Source organism: Procambarus clarkii, chromosome 22 (genome assembly GCF_040958095.1).
Source record: "Procambarus clarkii isolate CNS0578487 chromosome 22, FALCON_Pclarkii_2.0, whole genome shotgun sequence".
NCBI classification, from domain to species: Eukaryota; Metazoa; Arthropoda; class Malacostraca; order Decapoda; family Cambaridae; genus Procambarus; species Procambarus clarkii.
Genome location: NC_091171.1, coordinates 43784963 through 43804537, shown reverse-complemented (window position 1 = coordinate 43804537; position 19575 = coordinate 43784963). Strand labels below are relative to the sequence as shown.

At 36.6% G+C, this 19575-nt stretch overlaps 1 protein-coding gene across 2 annotated transcripts in view; it reads right to left on the bottom strand.

Annotated features, from left to right (window-relative positions):
- The window catches only part of LOC123759639 (receptor-type tyrosine-protein phosphatase T), a 138171-nt gene extending 119400 nt beyond the window's left edge, over positions 1–18771 (bottom strand). Inside the window, exons 1-5 of one of the 2 annotated variants that reach the window (XM_069328917.1) lie at positions 18676–18771; positions 15568–15632; positions 12666–12756; positions 11619–11688; positions 7067–7203 (exon numbers count right to left, since the gene is read on the bottom strand). In XM_069328917.1, the coding sequence (XP_069185018.1) occupies positions 7067–7203; positions 11619–11688; positions 12666–12756; positions 15568–15601 (332 nt within the window). In that variant the 5' untranslated portion in view covers positions 15602–15632; positions 18676–18771. Of the gene's footprint in view, positions 1–7066; positions 7204–11618; positions 11689–12665; positions 12760–15567; positions 15633–18675 lie in introns of both variants that reach the window. The other variant, XM_069328916.1, reaches the window with a different exon arrangement.
- Between the last annotated feature and the right edge of the window lie 804 nt (positions 18772–19575).

The window sequence follows — 19575 nt, the reverse complement described above, 5'->3', positions numbered from 1 at the left end:
CTTTAAGCTTTTATCACTTTAGCACTTTTAGGCTAAGATTGTCCTCCATCTATAACTACTTAATACAAGTTAGTTGCCCAACTGTCATTTCGTGCACTTGGTATGTCCTCCACTTGTTATTCCAAGTCAACTATACTTATCTCTCCAACCCCCCCCCCCCCCCAACCTCTCCCCCCTTCCCACATCCTATCCAAACAAAATACTCTTCCTGACTGCCAAGTGTTTCCCAAGACCAAATATTATTTCCTTACAGTCAAAGAATGTCATCATATTAGGCCAAACACTGTATCCTTACCTATCCACCACTGAAGCCAAAAACTGTTTCCTACCTGTCCCCTCCTGACCAAAGACTATCCTCTTACCTGTTAATTCCGGATTGAAATATGTAAACGATATAGTGCAGAAGACAACCTAAAGTTCAGTACTGCAAAAATGTCTTGTGGTTCCTTTTAAATCACTGAACTCGTTTTACCAAGATCACAATCTAAAATTACTTGTTAGAGACCTTCCAGAAAAGTATAAGAAAAGACAACTTCTTCACCCACATACAACACACAGCCAAAAAAGTCTCAAAAACGGTCGGTATACTTTCTAAAATCAGATATTATGTTCCTCACTCTGCTCTCCCCTCACTATACTAGGCGCTAATCTATCCCTATCTTGCATACGGTATCTGTGCATTGGGGTTCAACCACTGCAAATTACCTCAAGCCCATCATCACTTTGCACAAATCTGCTATCAGAACTATAACAAAGTCTGTCTTCAGACAACACACCGCCCATCTGTTTAGTCCCATAACATGCATATTTATTTATTTATTTATTTATTTACAAGAAGGTACATTTGGTTTATGAGAGTACAGAGTATTGAAGTTTTACATTCTTGTAAAGTCACTAACACGTATGGCGTTTCGGGCAGATCCTTAATCTAACAGATAATTTTAAGAAGGTAATTTGCAGCAAAATTCAAAAAATGTTTGCAAGTATGTTGTAAGAAAGTATAAAAATACACTGTTAGAAAGTATAAAAATGCATTGTAAGAAAGTATAAAAAATACATAGTATAAGAAATTTGACAGGGTTAGTAGGTACATTAAAGTAAATTTAAGGGTTATCCACAGGTACACTGTAGCATAATTTGAGGATTATTGCAAGGTATAATGCAGTAAATTATGTGTTCAGTATAACAACCATGATATAAGATAACAGCAATGATTACAATGGTAAAGTTGTATGGCTTAGGTACATATATTGGTGGATTGGAAAGCACTAGATACAGTGCGAGTTTCAAGCACAATGTAGGAAACTATGAAGATCAAATTAGGTACTTTTTGGTTTTATTTTTGAATAAGGCAAACGTCTGACAGCTTTTCAATTCGTTAGGGAGTGAGTTCCATAGACCAGGTCCCTTTATTTGCATGGAGTGTTTACACAGATTAAGTTTGACTCTGGGGATATCAAAGAGATATTTATTTCTGGTGTGGTGATTATGTGTTCTATTACATCTGTCCAGGAAGAGTTTCAAAACAGGGTTTGCACTTAAGAACAGGGTTTTGTAAATGTAATTGACACAAGAGAATGTGTGGAGTGAGATTATGTTTAGCATGTTTATGGATTTAAACATGGGGCTGAGTGTTATCTGAAAGCAAAGTTTGTTATTGTTCTGATAGCAGATTTTTGCTGGGTGGTGATGGGCTTGAAGTAGTGTGCAGAGGTTGAGCCCCACGCACGGATACCATATGTAAGATAGGGATAGATTAGCGCGTAGTATAGTGAGAGGAGAGCAGAGTTTGGGACATAATATCTGATTTTAGAGAGTATACCAAACATTTTAGAGTATGTGCTAAACATACAGTCTCTCCACACATTCTCATATGCTATCTATATGTACAAAACCTTGTTTCTAAATGCTAATCTTGATCAGAAACTTTTCCTTGATAGATGTAATAGAACCCACGAGTGCCACACGAGAAATAAATATATCTTCCATATCCCCAGAGTCAAACTAAATCTGTGCAAACACTCAATGCAAATAAAAGGACTCAGTCTTTGGAACTCACTCCCTGATTAATTAAAAAATTGTCCAACCTATGCCCTATTTAAAAGTAAAACCAAAAAGTACCTAATTTCATCCTCATACCACACAGAGATCACACTAACGTGATGCATCAAATGAACAAATCCTCGTCACGGCCCTTGTGGATTTGTTCATCCTCATAGTTTACTACCTTGTGCTGCAAACTCACACTCTCTTGCACTACCCACTTCCCCAATATTAGTACTTAAGAAATATATCTTTACCTCCTCTCTCAACTTATATTGTAGTTATTTGTTGATATAAGACGTTGCTACAATGTACCTTTTCATTTTACCTGATAGATTAAGGACCTGCCCGAAACGCTATGCGTGTTAGTGCCTTTGCTAAAATGTAAAAATACCAATTTTACGTAATCTCACCAACCCATTGTACCTTCTTCCAAATAAAGTATTATTATTATAATTATTATTATTATTATTATTATTATTATTATTATTATTATTATTATTATTATTATTATTATTATTATTATTATTATTATTTACTTGATTTACCTGAGGGCCACTAATTCTAGTGTCCTCGATAAGAACAAGAAGCGCGCGGCTTGTCGAAGGTCCTCCGATTTGCCTTCATGATCTTTACTAGGTATATTTTTAAACTCAACACAGTTCTGGCAGTTACGGCTTAGACGGGTAGGCGGTTCTATGGGTTAATAACCCTGCGGGTGAAAATGTATCTCCTGTTCTCAGTCCTACATTGTGGCTTGCTGAGCTTGAAATCGTTGCTCCTTGTTTGTGTTACTTCTGACCTGAAGAAAATATCCGGATCAACATCCTCTAACTTGTTCAGTATTTTAAAGGTTTCAGTGAGATCCGCCCTGTCATGCCTGGTTTGCAGTGTTGATATCCCTGTGGCCTTCAAGTGTTCCTAATACGGGAGTTGACTTAGCTCTGGAATGACTTTTGTTGCCCGGTGTTGCACCTTCTCCAGAGCAGCTATGTCCTTCTGCAAATAAGGTCTCCAGGCTTGGATACAGAAATCCAAATAAGGGCGCACCAGAGATTTAAACAGTTGAACCATTACCTTCTTTTCCTTATAGTAAAAAATACGTTTGATTATCCCAAGAGTTTGGTTATCTTTTCTGACTGCTGGACCCACCTGTTGTGCAAATTTTAATGAGTGGTGGATTTTGACTCCAAGGTCCGTTTTTTCATTAATCTGCTGTTATGTAATGTTATTAATTTGGTAGTCGTGGCGTGGATTGTTATGCCCCACATGCATAGTCTGGCATTTGTCGATATTAAAATGTATTTGTCAGTCTTCTGACTATTTGTGGAGTTCCTGTAGATCTCTTTGTAAGATCTCAATATCATTATCATTTCCCACTTTACCGTAAATCTGAGTGTCGTCTGCATATTTGATGATGTGATTTGTAATATTCTCATCAATGTCATTGATGTATATGACATTCTCCACCTCTCCTTCAAACATTTGTGTGAGTGATGGGATGTCATCCAACCATTCATGTGTGAACACTGATGTAAAACAATAATTTAAGAGTGTTTGCTGCTCTTTTTTTCATCCATTATAGCTTGATTAATCTCATCTATTAAGGGTCCAACTGACTCCTTTGTTTTGGTTTCACCTTTAATATAGGCACAGAACGATTTTGGATCTTTCTTTATGTTTTGGGGAAGTTTTATTTCGCAGTTTTTTTTGTCTGCTCTGATTTTCTGAATGGCTGAGTTTAGTGCCCGTTTGTGTAACTCATAATCAATGATATCCATCGTGGATTTAAACATTCTCCAGAGGTTGCTCTTGGTTACCAATGCTCGTTTTACGACCTGTGTCATCCATCTAGTTCCCTTTTTTGTCTTTCTTCTTTTCGGTACATATTTTTGAACGAGTTCCATGATGACCTTGAAATTTTGCCATGATGCTTCCGTGTCATGTATGCCCTTCAGCTCCCTCCAAGAGATGGTTTGCAGTTCCTACCCAATCAACTCCATCTTAACTACCTTACCTCCTATATGTCAACCTATGTCTTGCTATTATCAAACATTAATGATTAACGTAAAAATGCTTTTATGTGTCCTGTATAAACTTTAGAAAATTGTAGTCTGTCTGTTTATTTATTCAAAATTACTATCTACTCCTCTGTTGCAATTGCTGCTTTTAATTAGACATGTAATTATTGTCATTCTTTCTTATACTTCAGTTCAATTCATGCTTTTGATTTCAATTAGTTTTAGTTTTTAAGTTTTTTCCCACAACTTGCCCGAGACGCAGTGCGTATAAGTGGCTTTAGGCATAGTATATACTCTGTACCAGCTCTGTCTAGGACTCCAACATTCTGATTGTAACTTAATATGTATGTATGTACTTTTACCTAAATAAACTATTTATTTATTTATATTAAAGTTATTCAACAGTCAATGTCTAAGCTTCAATGGAGGTGAACTATGGGACCTACAAAATGCTGACCTTGCTAAGCTTAATTGTGATTGGGGGAATTGTTCAACAGTAAACGCATCTTAGGTGTCCATCCTCACACCCATTGCAATCCGCTACCTGACCTGATGTTCACATTCACACTTGAGGAAATTGTTCACAATTTCAGTATCATTATCATTGCTTACTTTACCCTAAGTATTTGTGTATCTGCAAATTTGATGATGTTTCTTGTAATGTTCTCATCAATGCCATTAATGTATACGACAAAAAGTGTTGGCCCCACAATGGACCCTTAAGGTACCCCACTTACCACATTTCCCTATATAGATTTGCTTCCATATATTACGACCCTTTGTTTTCTTTGTTTCAACCATTGTTTTTATCCATTCTAGAATGTTATCATTTATTCCATGAGCCTATAATTTTCTTGAGTCTTTCACGTGGTACCTTTTCAAAGGTTTTAGTGAAATCCATATACTGTATACTACATCTGCCGGAATGCCTTTGAGTAGCTGGTGACCGTTTCCAAAAATTTAAGCAGGTTTGTAAAGGAAGACCTATTTATAACAAGCCCATATTGTGGCGATCACTGAAAGATGGTGAATGAATGAGTATAGGATAACACAGCTTATCAGGAGAGAAACCATGGACACCCCAGCTGGATATTTGGAATTATGAAGAAACTACTGTCAGAGAAATGGAATACTGGCAGGCATCTTGAGGAAAACTGAAGTCAGATTGATGTTATATAAGCTGCGTTTGGAGAGATTTTGAGATGGAATAACCCGAGAATCTGTTGATGTGGACTGCCAAAGGTGTACAAAAATTTACATTGTTACAGTATCATTAGTTTATATTGGTTCTACTTCTAGTCGTCTTATCATCCTAATTTTATGATATACTGTATATTGTGCCAATATGTTTTGTTGCTCTAATGTTACACCTCACTGTCTTTATTATTATTATTATTATTAATTATTATTATAATAATAATACTTTATTGTCGGGGGATGTTCAGCCAGTTTATATATATACATATTAGGCTTATGTCGAGGTCTCCCCGAAGATCAAATTACTCCCCCCCCCTTCCGCCATCCAGGATACAACCCCACAACAAGCTGACTAATCTCTGGGTATCTATTTACTGCTAAGTTAAGAGGGACATTAGGTGATAGGAAACCCGCCCAACCATTACTGTCCTGCATGGAATTCGATCCCGGAATTCCTGATTGTGAATCGAGACTAAATCCTGCTGTACTACTGGCCTCCAGTACAGTAGTACAATTATTAGCTAAATATCACTCACTTTATGCCTAAAATGTAAGTTTGATTCAGACTGTTATCACCTGTTTAGTCCAGCCAACACTGAAATAATTGTCAAACTTGCTTCAAAACTGAAGCACAAACGTTGAAGTTAAATACGGTATTGAAGTAAGTTGTGCTTGCAGTTGTGCTTTTCAAGTTAACAACTGGTGTACAGATTCCTCAGCCTATTGGGCTCTATGATATCTTCATTTGAAACTGTATAGAGTCTGCCTCCATCACATCACTGCCTAATGGAGTTACTTTGTTAACTACCCTGACCCTGAAAAAAAATTCTAATGTCTCTGTGGCTCATTTGGGTATTCAACTTTCAGTGTTCCCTTGTTCGTGTTCCACACATGCTAAAGAGTTTGGCTTTGTCTACCCTGTCAATTCCTGAGAATTTTGTAGGTGGTGATCATATAACTCTTCTGTCTTCCAGAAAAATGTACTGTACTTCTTTTATGTAAACTTTAAATGTAAAATTATAAATGTAATTATTAATAAATTATAAATGCAATTATTTATACAATTATAAATGCAATTATTTATACAATTATAAATGCAATTATTTATAAAATTATAAATTCAATTATTTATAATTGCCAATAACAATTGTGGGGAGGGGTGGGACCTGCTGTATGGGTAACAGCTTCTCCATATTAACCTAGACTGGCTTTGCACCCTGGAGAGGACACTCCAGCCACGACAAGCAGAGCGCAACTCCATAGTCTTCCCGAGACTGCAGGATGCCTACTACTACTATTTATTAGAAATGTAATTATTTATAAAATTATAAATCTATTTATAAAATTGTATATGTACAACCATTTATGAATAAAATCTTTAATTTAAATTGATCTGATTTGATTCCTGACCAGTCTGTCCTTATAACTGCTAACTCCTGAACGTCAGCTTGTCTTCAGCTTGATCCATCCTTACTGAGCACTTCCCTTCCCTTCACTCTAAGCACCCTGCTGGTTGAAAACTGCCCAATGCCTGTCATCGTCTAGCCAAAGCTTGCCTCTTAACTGTTCCCTCCAAGCTACAGATTTTCCCTCTGTAGCTTGGATTTTCCCTCCGTCACTACCAACCTCGGGGACGTTGAGCCCTGAAATCATCACGAGGTAACCTGTCCCTCCTAGCCAAAATGTATCTCCATATCCGTTTCTTCAACTGTCACCTAGTAAAAAAACTGTCTCCTAACCATCACCTCATTAGAGACTATCTACTATTGTTTATGGCTAGATTACACATATCCATTATCACTCACGTGCTCGATGAAACTATCCTGTTCCTGGTGGTGCCATTGACTCTCTCAGGTACATTGGTCTCTTGTTTGATGGTGACAGATCCTCCAGCGCTGCTAATGGCACCAATGTGAAGTGCTGCCAGGCATATGTCAGAACTCTAATGGAAGAATGACAACAATTGTAAATGGTGTTGTTATTGTACTATGTGCTGAGGCTGCCAGCCATTGTTCATAACATAATCTTTACTAGAAAAAATATTTGCAGTCTAGCATAAAATCCACATACAAGGTCCTGGGCCTTCATTATATTCAATGTGATTTATGACATTATATAATACATGATTAATTTGAGAACCATTATATTTTTATATGATTTGTGTTAGAAAACAGTTTTAGAATGTTCGTAAACATAATTTTAAGAAAATGTTCTCTGAACAATGACCACTGTATTTTGACCTCATTCTCAGTAAATAAATTATTTATATCAGCAAATGTTATAATGTATTTGAAATGGATTAATAATTAATTTCATAATACAAAAAAATGGGTTGAAAACTAAAAACACTTTAAATTTTCTCTCAACTTACGGAAACAACACAAACTATGAAACTCAAATATTATTGTGGGGTTCAGTCCCTGAGCTCATTATGTGCCTCTGTAACCCTTTCCACTACCGCCCACAAGATGGGTATGGGGTGCATAATAAATGAACTAAACTAACTAAAAACTAATCAGAGACCAGTATAATTACAAAAGACATATTTGGGACTCTGTCACACACACACACACACATATATATATATATATATATATATATATATATATATATATATATATATATATATATATGTCGTACCTAGTAGCCAGAACGCAATTCTCAGCCTACTATGCAAGGCCCGATTTGCCTAATAAGCTAAGTTTTCATGAATTAATTGTTTTTCGACTATCTAACCTACCTAACCTAACCTAACCTAACTTTTTCGGCTACCTAACCGAACCTAACCTATAAAGATAGGTTAGGTTAGGTTAGGTAGGGTTGGTTAGGTTCGGTCATATATCTACGTTAATTTTAACTCCAATAAAAAAAAATTGACCTCATACATAATGAAATGGGTAGCTTTATCATTTCATAAGAAAAAAATTAGAGAAAATATATTAATTCAGGAAAACTTGGCTCATTAGGCAAATCGGGCCTTGCATAGCAGGCCGAGTACGACGTTCTGGCTACTAGGTACAACATATATATATATATATATATATATATATATATATATATATATATATATATATATATATATATATATATATATATTATTAAATATGACCGAAAAAGTAAGATTAATAATTCTAACACGAATTTTCTCAATCTTTCGTACATTACGCTTCACTGTTGGAGGTAAATCAAAAATCAATTCTCCAAAATTCATTTTTATTTCTAGTCTGACGCGACACGGGCGCGTTTCGTAAAACTTATTACATTTTCAAAGACTTTAGTTCACAAATACACAACTGAATAGAACTTACGTATCTCCGATTTTATATCTACATTTGAGTGAGGTGGAAGGGGTGATGTGGCATTAACACAAGACAGAACAAAATGTGGTATTAATAGGGTATTAATTTCATCAACACAAGACAGAACAAGGGTATTAATAGGGTATTAATTTCATCAACACAAGACAGAACACGAAACAATGGATATTGAATAGAAGTGTTTGTAGAAAGCCTATTGGTCCATATTTCTTGATGCTTCTATATTGGAGCGGAGTCTTGAGGTGGGTAGAATATAGTTGTGCAATAATTGGCTGTTGATTGCTGGTGTTGACTTCTTGATGTGTAGTGCCTCGCAAACGTCAAGCCGCCTGCTATCGCTGTATCTATCGATGATTTCTGTGTTGTTTACTAGGATTTCTCTGGCGATGGTTTGGTTGTGGGAAGAGATCTCTTCCCACAACCAAACATTTTGGAGAATTGATTTTTGATTTACCTCCAACAGTGAAGCGTAATGTACGAAAGATTGAGAAAATTCGTGTTAGAATTATTAATCTTACTTTTTCGGTCATATTTAATAATATATGTCTACAGGAAAGACTGCTACCAAAATATACTAATATATATATATATATATATATATATATATATATATATATATATATATATATATATATATATATATATATATATATATATATATATCTGTATATATATATATATATATATATATATATATATATATATATATATATATATATATATATATATATATATATATATATATATATATGTCGTACCTAGTAGCCAGAACGCACTTCTCAGCCTACTATACAAGGCCCGATTTGCCTAATAAGCCAAGTTTTCATGAATTAATTGTTTTTCGACTACCTAACCTAACCTAACCTTACTTTTTTGGCTACCTAACCTAACCTAACCTATAAAGATAGGTTAGGTTAGGTTAGGTAGGGTTGGTTAGGTTCGGTCATATATCTGCGTTATTTTTAACTCCAAAAAAAAAAAAATGACCTCATACATAATGAAATGGGTAGCTTTATCAGTTCATAAGAAAAAAATAGAGAAAATATATTAATTCAGGAAAACTTGGCTTATTCGGCAAATCGGGCCTTGCATAGTAGGCTGAGAAGTGCGTTCTGGCTACTAGGTACGACATACATATATATATATATATATATATAATGTTTACATAGTAGCCAGAACCAGTACTTGGCCTACTATGTAATGTCCGATTTGCCTAATAGGCCAAGTTTTCTGAATTTATATATTTTTCCAAATTTTTTCTTATGAAATGATAAAGATGTCCATTTAATTATATATGAGTTAATTTTCTTAAATTTGAGTTAAAACTAACGTAGATATTTGACCAAACCTAACCAACCCAACCTAACCTAACCTAACCTAACCTATCTTAACCTAACCTAAACTAACACAACTCAGTCAATAATGTATGCTCTTAACATAATATATTAATAATAATTCAAATAAACTAATTGGAAGCAAATTATTGAGAATAAAGAAAATTACTCGGCCTATAAGGCAAACTCGGCATATTAGGCAAACCGACAGAAAGTCTTAGAATTATGATTCTGATATGAATCTTCTTGATATTCCTTATGTTTTTCTTCACTGTAGCAGGAAGATTAAAAATTAACTCTCCAAAGTTCATTTCTACTTATTATTTGGGTCTTACGCCTATTGATGCGTTTTGTAAGGTCTCACCTCACATTCTCAAAGACAAATTCTTCTGTGTTAGGAGGGGAAAGATTGGGAGAGAGTGGGAGAAAGGGGGAAAGATTGGGAGAGAGTGGGGATAGATTGGGAGAGGGGATGGAGTGGGAGAGAGGGCAGTGAGGGGAGACTGGGAGAGAGGGCATAGGGGTGTAGATTGGAATAAAGAGCAGAGGAGGTAGATTGAGAGAGAGGGAAGAGGGGGAGTGGGTAGATTTGGAGAGGGTAGAGGATACTGGATAGCGTCAGACCAAGATGCTATGCAAAGTTTGGTTGAATGCAGATCAATAGTGTCCAAATGTAAAGAAGGCAAACTTTCAAATTTATTTGTTAGATGAATAAAAAATAAACTGTTTACAGTGTTTGGTTTTATGTGGACGTCATCCAGTCTGTTATTCCCAGAGATCTGGATAATTGGAGAGTTATGTATTATTTAATAGTATACTGTAATATTATACAATGTATTTTAGCCATCAATTACAATAAGGCGTAATAATAATTTCCCTCAGCCCACTATGCAAAAATAAATACCTTAGCATTTATTATAATGCAAGTCAACATCAATCTGTATGATAAAACTAAATTGTATTAGCTCAACTATACCAGAAATTACAACTTGTTCCATTTGTGGCACAAGAAGCACTCAAATGTCTTATGTATTCAATGATTCATACATTACCAAGCTGGCCCCAAGAAGTGTGTTGGCTGGTCCTGGAGTAATATAATACCAGGCTGGTCCCAGGAATGACTTGCCTGATTCTGGTTTATGTATGTTAAATTTGGCCCCAGGACATCACTTAATAGAGATTAATAAATCTCTTTGATGTCCAACTTGGAAGCCAATTTGTCTTAGGTACGTTTTTTTTCAGGGATATTCCTGCAAAGCCCTAAGCCTCTGGCTGGCCCACTAAATGTTACTTGTTTCTGTTTTACTTGGGCGAGGTATGAGTATTTATGACTCGTATGGTCGTTTCAGTAAGACTTTGCCCCATGTGTTTAAGTTCTTCTGCTCTGGTGAATCAAAGTTGAAATCTTAGATGGGTTTGTAACTGTGCACTGTGTTAGATAATGTTCCAGTGGTCTGTCGGGCAGTTCTCCACAGTGTTGACATTTCCTCTCATCTTCCGGAACCTGTAAGCCTATTTCCCATGTACATGGGTATCTAAGGCTGATGCGATGTAAGAGTACTAGGTACGTGCTGACCATGCCATGAGCTAACTACCTGTTACTTTAAGGTACACAATTACTGGGGTCCTCTCTGTGCCAGGTACATGCTAGACACTCGATAAACTATCACGTTGCATAAAAGTACTGTACTACCGGTGCCACTCACCTCATGGTAGACCCCCGTACCGAACACTTTGCGGTCTTCCCCCGCTCCAGTCACACAGTTTGAATTACACCTGAAATATTAAATAGGTGGAGAATGAGGCTGTGCATCTGGTCATGGGTGAAGAATATTTTAAGTACATATATATGAGCTCATTAATTGTTATTGGCAGATCAAATAATGTACAGTACAATATTTAAAAAAAAAATGTACAAAAAAAGTTATACTCTGAAGTTACACTGATATAGTTATTATAACACATTTTTCAAGCAATACGTTTTGTTTATACAAAAATCTTATAATTTTTTTTTTTTACAAATAGCAATGTATTCAGATTCACCTTCATAAAATTACATTCAGTAATTAAATAAAATAGCTGTATTCCAGTTGATGCAATGACCAGTTTTGCATTTGCATTTGAAAAATGCAAAAGATTAAGATTATTGATCAAAATTATATATTCAGTATCTTTATAAATACTAACTTCTAAAGAAACTGCAACAGTTTAATACTGAATAAATAATAAATCCCTGTTCTCTATTTCATGCTTCCTTCACAAGGACTACATAACAGGATATTTCTTAGTTTAGCCACAAGCAAGTTAATCTTACATACTCTAGCTGGTATATCTAAGAACAGTTTACACAAACTCCAGATCTTAATGAAGATTTTTTTACATTAAACAATACAATAATTTTGTATAGTTTGTATTATTCTAATGCTACACGTACTAGTGGTTGTACAAGAACGTAACAACTCCTGTATATATAAATACAAAAAAAAAAAAAATACAAAAAAAATTGTACAAGATAGACTTTTTATTATTGTACAATAGTACATTTGTCAATAATATTTTATTTATAATTGTTATCATAACTTTATTATTATTATTATTATTATTATTATTATTATTATTATTATTATTATTATTATTATTATTTATCAAACAAGTGATGGCAGTTATCAATTGTGAAGGAACAATCACCAGAGAGGAAGCACCTGTATAATCCAGTATAAAGATAACAAAAATAATTCATTTGTTCATGTTACCAGTATTGAGTACTACTCCTGTGTTTATGGAAGGTCTTGCACCTTTCTGAGGCCCTGCTGTACCGTGCTGCTGTGACCACACCCACCACCACTGCTGGAAGGCAAGGTATTTAGGAATTTAAGATACTTATTTAAAACCAATAGTTAACACATGGGCCTCATACTTGATAAGCTGTGCCCTTTTCATCGTAATTCGTATTATTCTCAGTAATTTGTGGAAAATACAAATCAGAAATATTTCCATAGATATTCCAAATATTTTCAAGATACATACATGTGCCACAATTTTTTGTAATATATATATTAAACAGCCTCTGAAATGAAGTTCACATAGTTAATAGAGAATGATTTTCGACAGCGATGAGCATGTATGGAGAACCTATCCTTCAAAGTGCTCATAATACTCCTAGATATCATCATTTGTTTTATCGCATAACTTATTATACTTTCTCAGCATTCGCGTTTCAATGATCCCATGCTTGTCACTGTGTTTTTAACATATACTGTACAGCACAATACCTAACTGAGTTAGCTTCCTTTAGCATTCATTGTCTTTTCACTTTTGCAAACTCATTTTATGTATAATTTTGAGCCAACACAATTTATCTTATTTTACACTAAGCCAATTTATGTACTTTGTACCAATCCAAATTAGCTTATTTTGTATTAACCTAATTTATGATTTTGCACCAGCTAAATTTATCTATCATAATGTAATTACCCACTTTATCATTTTAAATCTCATTTCATTTATAATTTTGTACCAATCCAATTTATGTCATTTTATACAACACATATTTATTATAATTTTGTGCAGCATTATATATGTATATCATGCTTAACGTATATATTTGTATCTTTTGACTACTGTACTTCCACACGGACCCTATAAAACGATTGTGTGTAGGACACCTACAAGAATGAATTATACAACAAGTGACAAGGTGGATAATAATTAATGTAGGTAATTACCAGAGTTGTGTGATGACTTCCTCATTAGTCTCAATATAAACAGGTGGACCATGAGGGAGGTCGATCGATTTAAGACTGGTATGTAAGAATGAAATGTATACAGACAATACAGTTCTTTTCAAAAAGGTCCAGGTAATACAGTCGGGTTCGTTCTTGTCTCACAATCTAGAATTCTAGGTTCAAATCCCAGACGGAACAGAAATGGTTGGCTGCATTTCCTATCACCTAATGCACCTGCTCACCTAGCCGTAAGTAGGTACTCAGGAGTTAGTCAGCTTGTTTTCAAGATACATATAGGTGCCATAATTTTTTGCAATCCTGGGCGGGGTCTGTAATTCGCCCTTGGGTGAGAAGTGGAAAAAGAACCTCGAAATAAGTGTAACGTGTATGAATACACTCTGGCTGCCTGTCCCCCGACAGTGAATTATTTAAGCAGTGCAAGATAATTATGGCGAGAGGTTGAAATACTTATTAAGGTGCGAGTGATGACTTAAAAGATAACATGGAAGCAAATAAAGTTATAGTGGTGTAGAGAGAGATATTCTATGTGATCTATTTAAAGGCAAAGGCATACTTGTTTATTCTAAGGATTTGTTTAGTTTTTTTTTACTGATGCTCCTACCTGCTGTGCAACTTTCAATGAGCAATATAATAATAATATTTACTCAGGTAAAAATACATACATACAAAATGAGTTACAAACAGAGTGTTGGATTTTTAAATAGAGCTACCTAATTTACCTGGCTAGTATGTACTATACATAAAGCCATAAAACATGCACAGCATTTCGGGCAAGATGTGGGGAAAACATTTAAAAATTAAGACAAAACTAATTGAGATCAATTGCATTGAATTGAACTAGAATAAGAAAAAAACGACAATTACATGTTGGATGAAACAGCAGAAATTACAGCAGAACTGTAGAAGCAATTTTAAATAAATAGACTACAATTTTCTTTAAGTTTATACATAGCAGATATCAGAAGTTATACAAGTTGGTTAATTTTGACCCCATGGTCATTTTTTTCATCAACCTGCTGAAATATAATGTTATTAATTTGGTAGTTGCGGTGTGGGAAGCTGTGCCCCACATGCAAGGTCTTGCATTTGTCGATATTAAAAAGTATTTGCGAGTCCAACCATTTGTGGAGTTCATGTAGATCTCTTTGTAAGGCTTCAATATCATCATCCTTTCCCTCTTTACCATAAATCTTTGTGTTATCTGCAAATTTGATGATATGGTTTGTAATATTCTCATCTATGTCATTGATGAATATGACAAAAAAGGTGGGCCCTAAAATGAACCCCGGTGGTACCCCACTTACCACATTTCTCCTGTCAGATTCGTTTATGTTAATGACTTCACAGTAATGTAAGAACTCGTGTATATATAAATGAAAAGAAAGAAAGAAAATAAAATAAAATAAAAAAATAAAATAAAAAGTAAAATAAAAAATAAAATAAATGCTTTACTTGCTATCAACTGAATCTCTATTCTTAGTCAATTTGCGAGACACGGCCCTCAGATAACCAAACGATATTTATCATTATGTTTAGTGTAAGACGTTATCCTTGGGTCGAGTCCAATATAAAGACGGTTAAATGAGGTTTCTTCCTTTTAGCTGGCATATGTTCACCCACTGTTGAGGTTGGTAGTGCTAGCAGAAGTGGTCTGACTAGTCATTTTCATACTGAGGTGGTGATAATATCTTGCAGTTTAATAACAAATAATGCAGTTAAAATTAACAGGTTCTACACTAGTTCTGTATTAGACATGTCAAAACCTTAAATTATATTGGGTGTTATAATATACACACTTAATCTGCACCCACCTAGTTATATAATGGTTCTCAGCTTGACTATGAAACCATAAGTAACTACACTAAATTACCTTGGCCTAGAGGTCCCACCACAGTGTCATGGTACTCACCCATGATAATGAGGAACCTCGACGGGAGTGTCATGATGGTGACACACGATGGTCTTCACTCTCACCTTTAAAGTAAAGATGTCAACAATTACTCATCAATAATTACTCATGGAAACCGAGTATTCAAAAGCTACAGAGACATTAGAAAGATTGCTTTCAGTGTTAGGGTGGTTAACAAATGGAATGCGTTAGGAAGTGATGTGGTGGAGGCTGACTCCATTCACAGTTTTATATGTACGGTAGATATAATTGAGCTTAGTAGGCTCAGGAACCTGTACTCCAGTTGATTGACAGTTGAGAGGTAGGACCAAAGAGCCGAAGCTCAACCCCTGCAAGCACAACTAGAGAAGTACAACTAGGCGAGTGCCCCAAAGTTGAAATATGCAGCGGTTGTGTGATGCCCGCATCTTAAGAAGCACATCAACAAACTGGAAAAAGTGCAAAGACGTGCAACTAAATGGCTTCCGGAACTGAAAGACAAAAGCTACGAGGAGAGGTTAAAGGCATTAAATATTCTAGAGTTAGAAGAAAAAAAAGCAAGGAGATCTGTTCTCTGCATAAAAAGTAGTAATGGAAATCGGCAAAATTGATAAAGAGGAATTCGTGGGACCTGGAGCTTCAAGAATAAGAGGTCATGGATTTAATCTAACTAAACAAAACTGCCGAAAATACGTTAGAAAATTTATTTTCACGAACAGATGGTAGACAGTTGGAACAAGAGAGGTGGTGGAGGCCAAAACCATTAATAGTTTCAAAGCATTATATGACAGTGCTGGGAAGATGGGACACCACGAGCATAGCTCTCGTCCTATAACTACACTTAGGAACAGTATTTACGCTTGGGTTATTACCGAATATACTTAGCAATCTGCAGCATTGCCAGTCTCCAATATTAAAGCAAACTTCAGTGCATAGATTATTTTGGCATTCAAGATCTCTGAGCTGCTGATTCGTTTTCATTATGAGAGCTGTATGGAAATTGTCATTATTGATAACGAGCAGCCTTTGTATAACTGTAGTAGTGACTGCAAGAATAAATAAATATGAAAATTATTTTATGACTTATTTACCTTTCTTGTAAAATATAAATTATAAGAAAACTCGCTAAAATGTTGCTTCTTCTTTTACTATGACTCTGAGCATGCTTTCAAAGAACACAGTGATGGTTTCAGCAGAGGACTGGTTCTGTTCAGTGAGTTGGAAAATTCTGCATTTCCATGGTAATGCCAAAGTAAGCTTTATTTCATGTATTCATTTCATTGGGACTTTCCTCTCCCCCCCCCCCACCCCTTCCAGTGCAACTCCTGGAGGAGGGGGGGGGGGGAGGGGTGCACTGAGTAGATTGTGACACTCTACTCACATTGTGTCATTATTCCCAGTGTGGCTCTTCTTGCTCTTCCGGTATTCTCTCATTTGTTCCCGTGTGAATTCCATCACTTTACTGGCAGTCTCATACTTTTCAATGTAACTCTTCTCACTCTACTGCCATTGTTTCTTATTCTTCCCAGTGTGATTCACCAAACTTTACTTACAATGTGTAACATTCTTACCCCTCACTCTTCTGGGAATGTGTCATTCTATCCATTCACTCTACTGGCAATGTGTCATATTCTACCCCCCTCACTACTGCCAATACGTCATATTATATTCCCCTCATTTTACTGTCAATGCATCTCATTCTTTCCAGTGTGATTGCTATCACTCCATCTACCTTATGGTGGTTCCGAGGATCAACGTCCCCGCGGCCCGGTCTCTGACCAAGCCTCCTGGTTAGTCGTCTGGTTCACCAAACTGTTCTGACGTATTAATTACAGTCTGGTTTATCAGGAATCCATTGGAGGTGTTTATCGAGTTCTCTTGAACACCGTGAGAGGGCGGCCTGTTAAGTCCCTTATGTGTAGCGGGAGTGTTGAAAAGTCTTGGGCCTTTGATGTTGATAAAGTTCTCTTTCAGCGTACCTATTGCACCTCTGCTTTTAAGTGGGGCTATTCTGCACATTCTGCCATGCCCTCTAATATTTTTCACGTGTAAATTATTATATATCTCTCTCGCCAGCGCTTTCGAAAAGATAGATTTTGAAGTTTTAAAAGGTTCAAATACTTTAGATGTTTTAAAGAGTGCATTCTATCAGTAAAGGATCTTTGCACGTTCTCCAGGTTAACAGTTTCTCCCGCTCTGAATGGGGTTGTTAGTGTGCAACAATATTCCACCCTAGAGAGCACTAGTGTCATGATAAATATCATTGATATGGCATCCTTTGTTTGTAAGGTTCTTGTTCAACCTGTTCGCCTACAAAGACCGTCGCCTTTCGCACGTATGCGTTACATAAGGCCAAAAATTGTCGTACTAGAAAAAGAAAGAGGCTGGCGAAAGTGATGTACTGTCCCGTTTTCTACTTTGTGTCCTCTGGTAGGTTAGGAAGCGACACATTAAATTGACCGTTTTGTTGACATTGGGAAACCTTAGGAGGACGGACTGTCTTGTTATCCAACCTGTCATTTTTCTTGCAGTTGTGGCAGTTGCTTTCTTGTGTTCTTTAAAAGTAAAGTCTTCCGACATGATTACTCCTAGATCCTTTTCATTGCATTTTCGTTTAACAGTGTTATTTGACCGAGTTTTATATAAGGTTTCCGTTTTTATATTTTCGTTTTGTCCATAGCGCAAGAGCTGGAACTTATCTTCATTAAACATCATATTATCTGTTGACCATTGAAAGACACTACACTACTACCCACCGTCTGAAGTACCACGGTGGGTCCCATACAACACTACCCACCGTCTGAAGTACCACGGTGGGTCCCATACAACACTACCCACCGTCTGAAGTACCACGGTGGGTCCCATACAACACTACCCACCGTCTGAAGTACCACGGTGGGTCCCATACAACACTACCCACCGTCTGAAGTACCACAGTGGGTCCCATACAACACTACCCACCGTCTGAAGTACCACAGTGGGTCCCATACAACACTACCCACCGTCTGAAGTACCACAGTGGGTCCCATACAACACTACCCCACCGTCTGAAGTACCACGGTGGGTCACATACAGCACTACCCACTGTCTGAAGTACCACGGTGGGTCCCATACAACAACACTACCCACCGTGCAGGGAGCCACCGAGTCACTGTACACCATATGGAGTGCCACTTCGAGAGTCTCTGCGGAGGCAACACTCTCCAGAGCCTTTGGTTTCCTATCGAGGCGCTTCATAATCTCGTTTCCTGTGTGACGTAAATCACTTAAATGTCACCCGCAAGAAGCAGGGTAGGGAGCAGGTGGGGGATGGGGGTAGAGTTAGGAAGGGAGATGAGCAAGGTTGGGTAAGAATAAGGTAGGATGAGGGCGGCTGAGGGATAGTAGGGAGAGGGAGGGAGGGACAGGAGAGGAGTGCAGCATAAAACAGCAAAATAAAAAGGAAGGAAAGGGAAGACATTAAAGAAATAATGCGAAGAGATAGAGCAGGGGAAGGTATAATAAAGGAGGGGATGGGAGGAGATGCAAAGAGCGAGAAGGGGAATATGCCACATGATTGAGGAAATGAGGGAAGCCAATCAGTGTCTTAGGAGAGATGGAAGCCCATTCTCCTGAAATGATAGTACTCACATCAACTATTGGGTCAAACGTGCAAAATGGACTGTTGCAGCCAACAAAGTCCGCGTTAAGCGCTATTAATTGTATAGAGGACACGAAAACTCTAGTGCGCCCCCATTTGGATTACTGTATCAGAGCTTGAAGACCTCATTTTCAGGACATAGCTGCTCTGCAACAGCGAGCACCTACAGTCATACCAGAGCTAAATCATCTCCCGTATCAGGAACACTTGAAGGCCACAGGGCTAACAACACTGCAAACCAGACATGACAGGGCGGATCTCATTGAAACTTTTAAAATACTGATCAAGTTAGAGGATGTTGATCCGGATATTTTCTTCAGAAGGTCAGATGTAACACAAACAAGGAGCAACGGTTTCAAGCTCAACAAGCCACAATATAGGACTGAGAA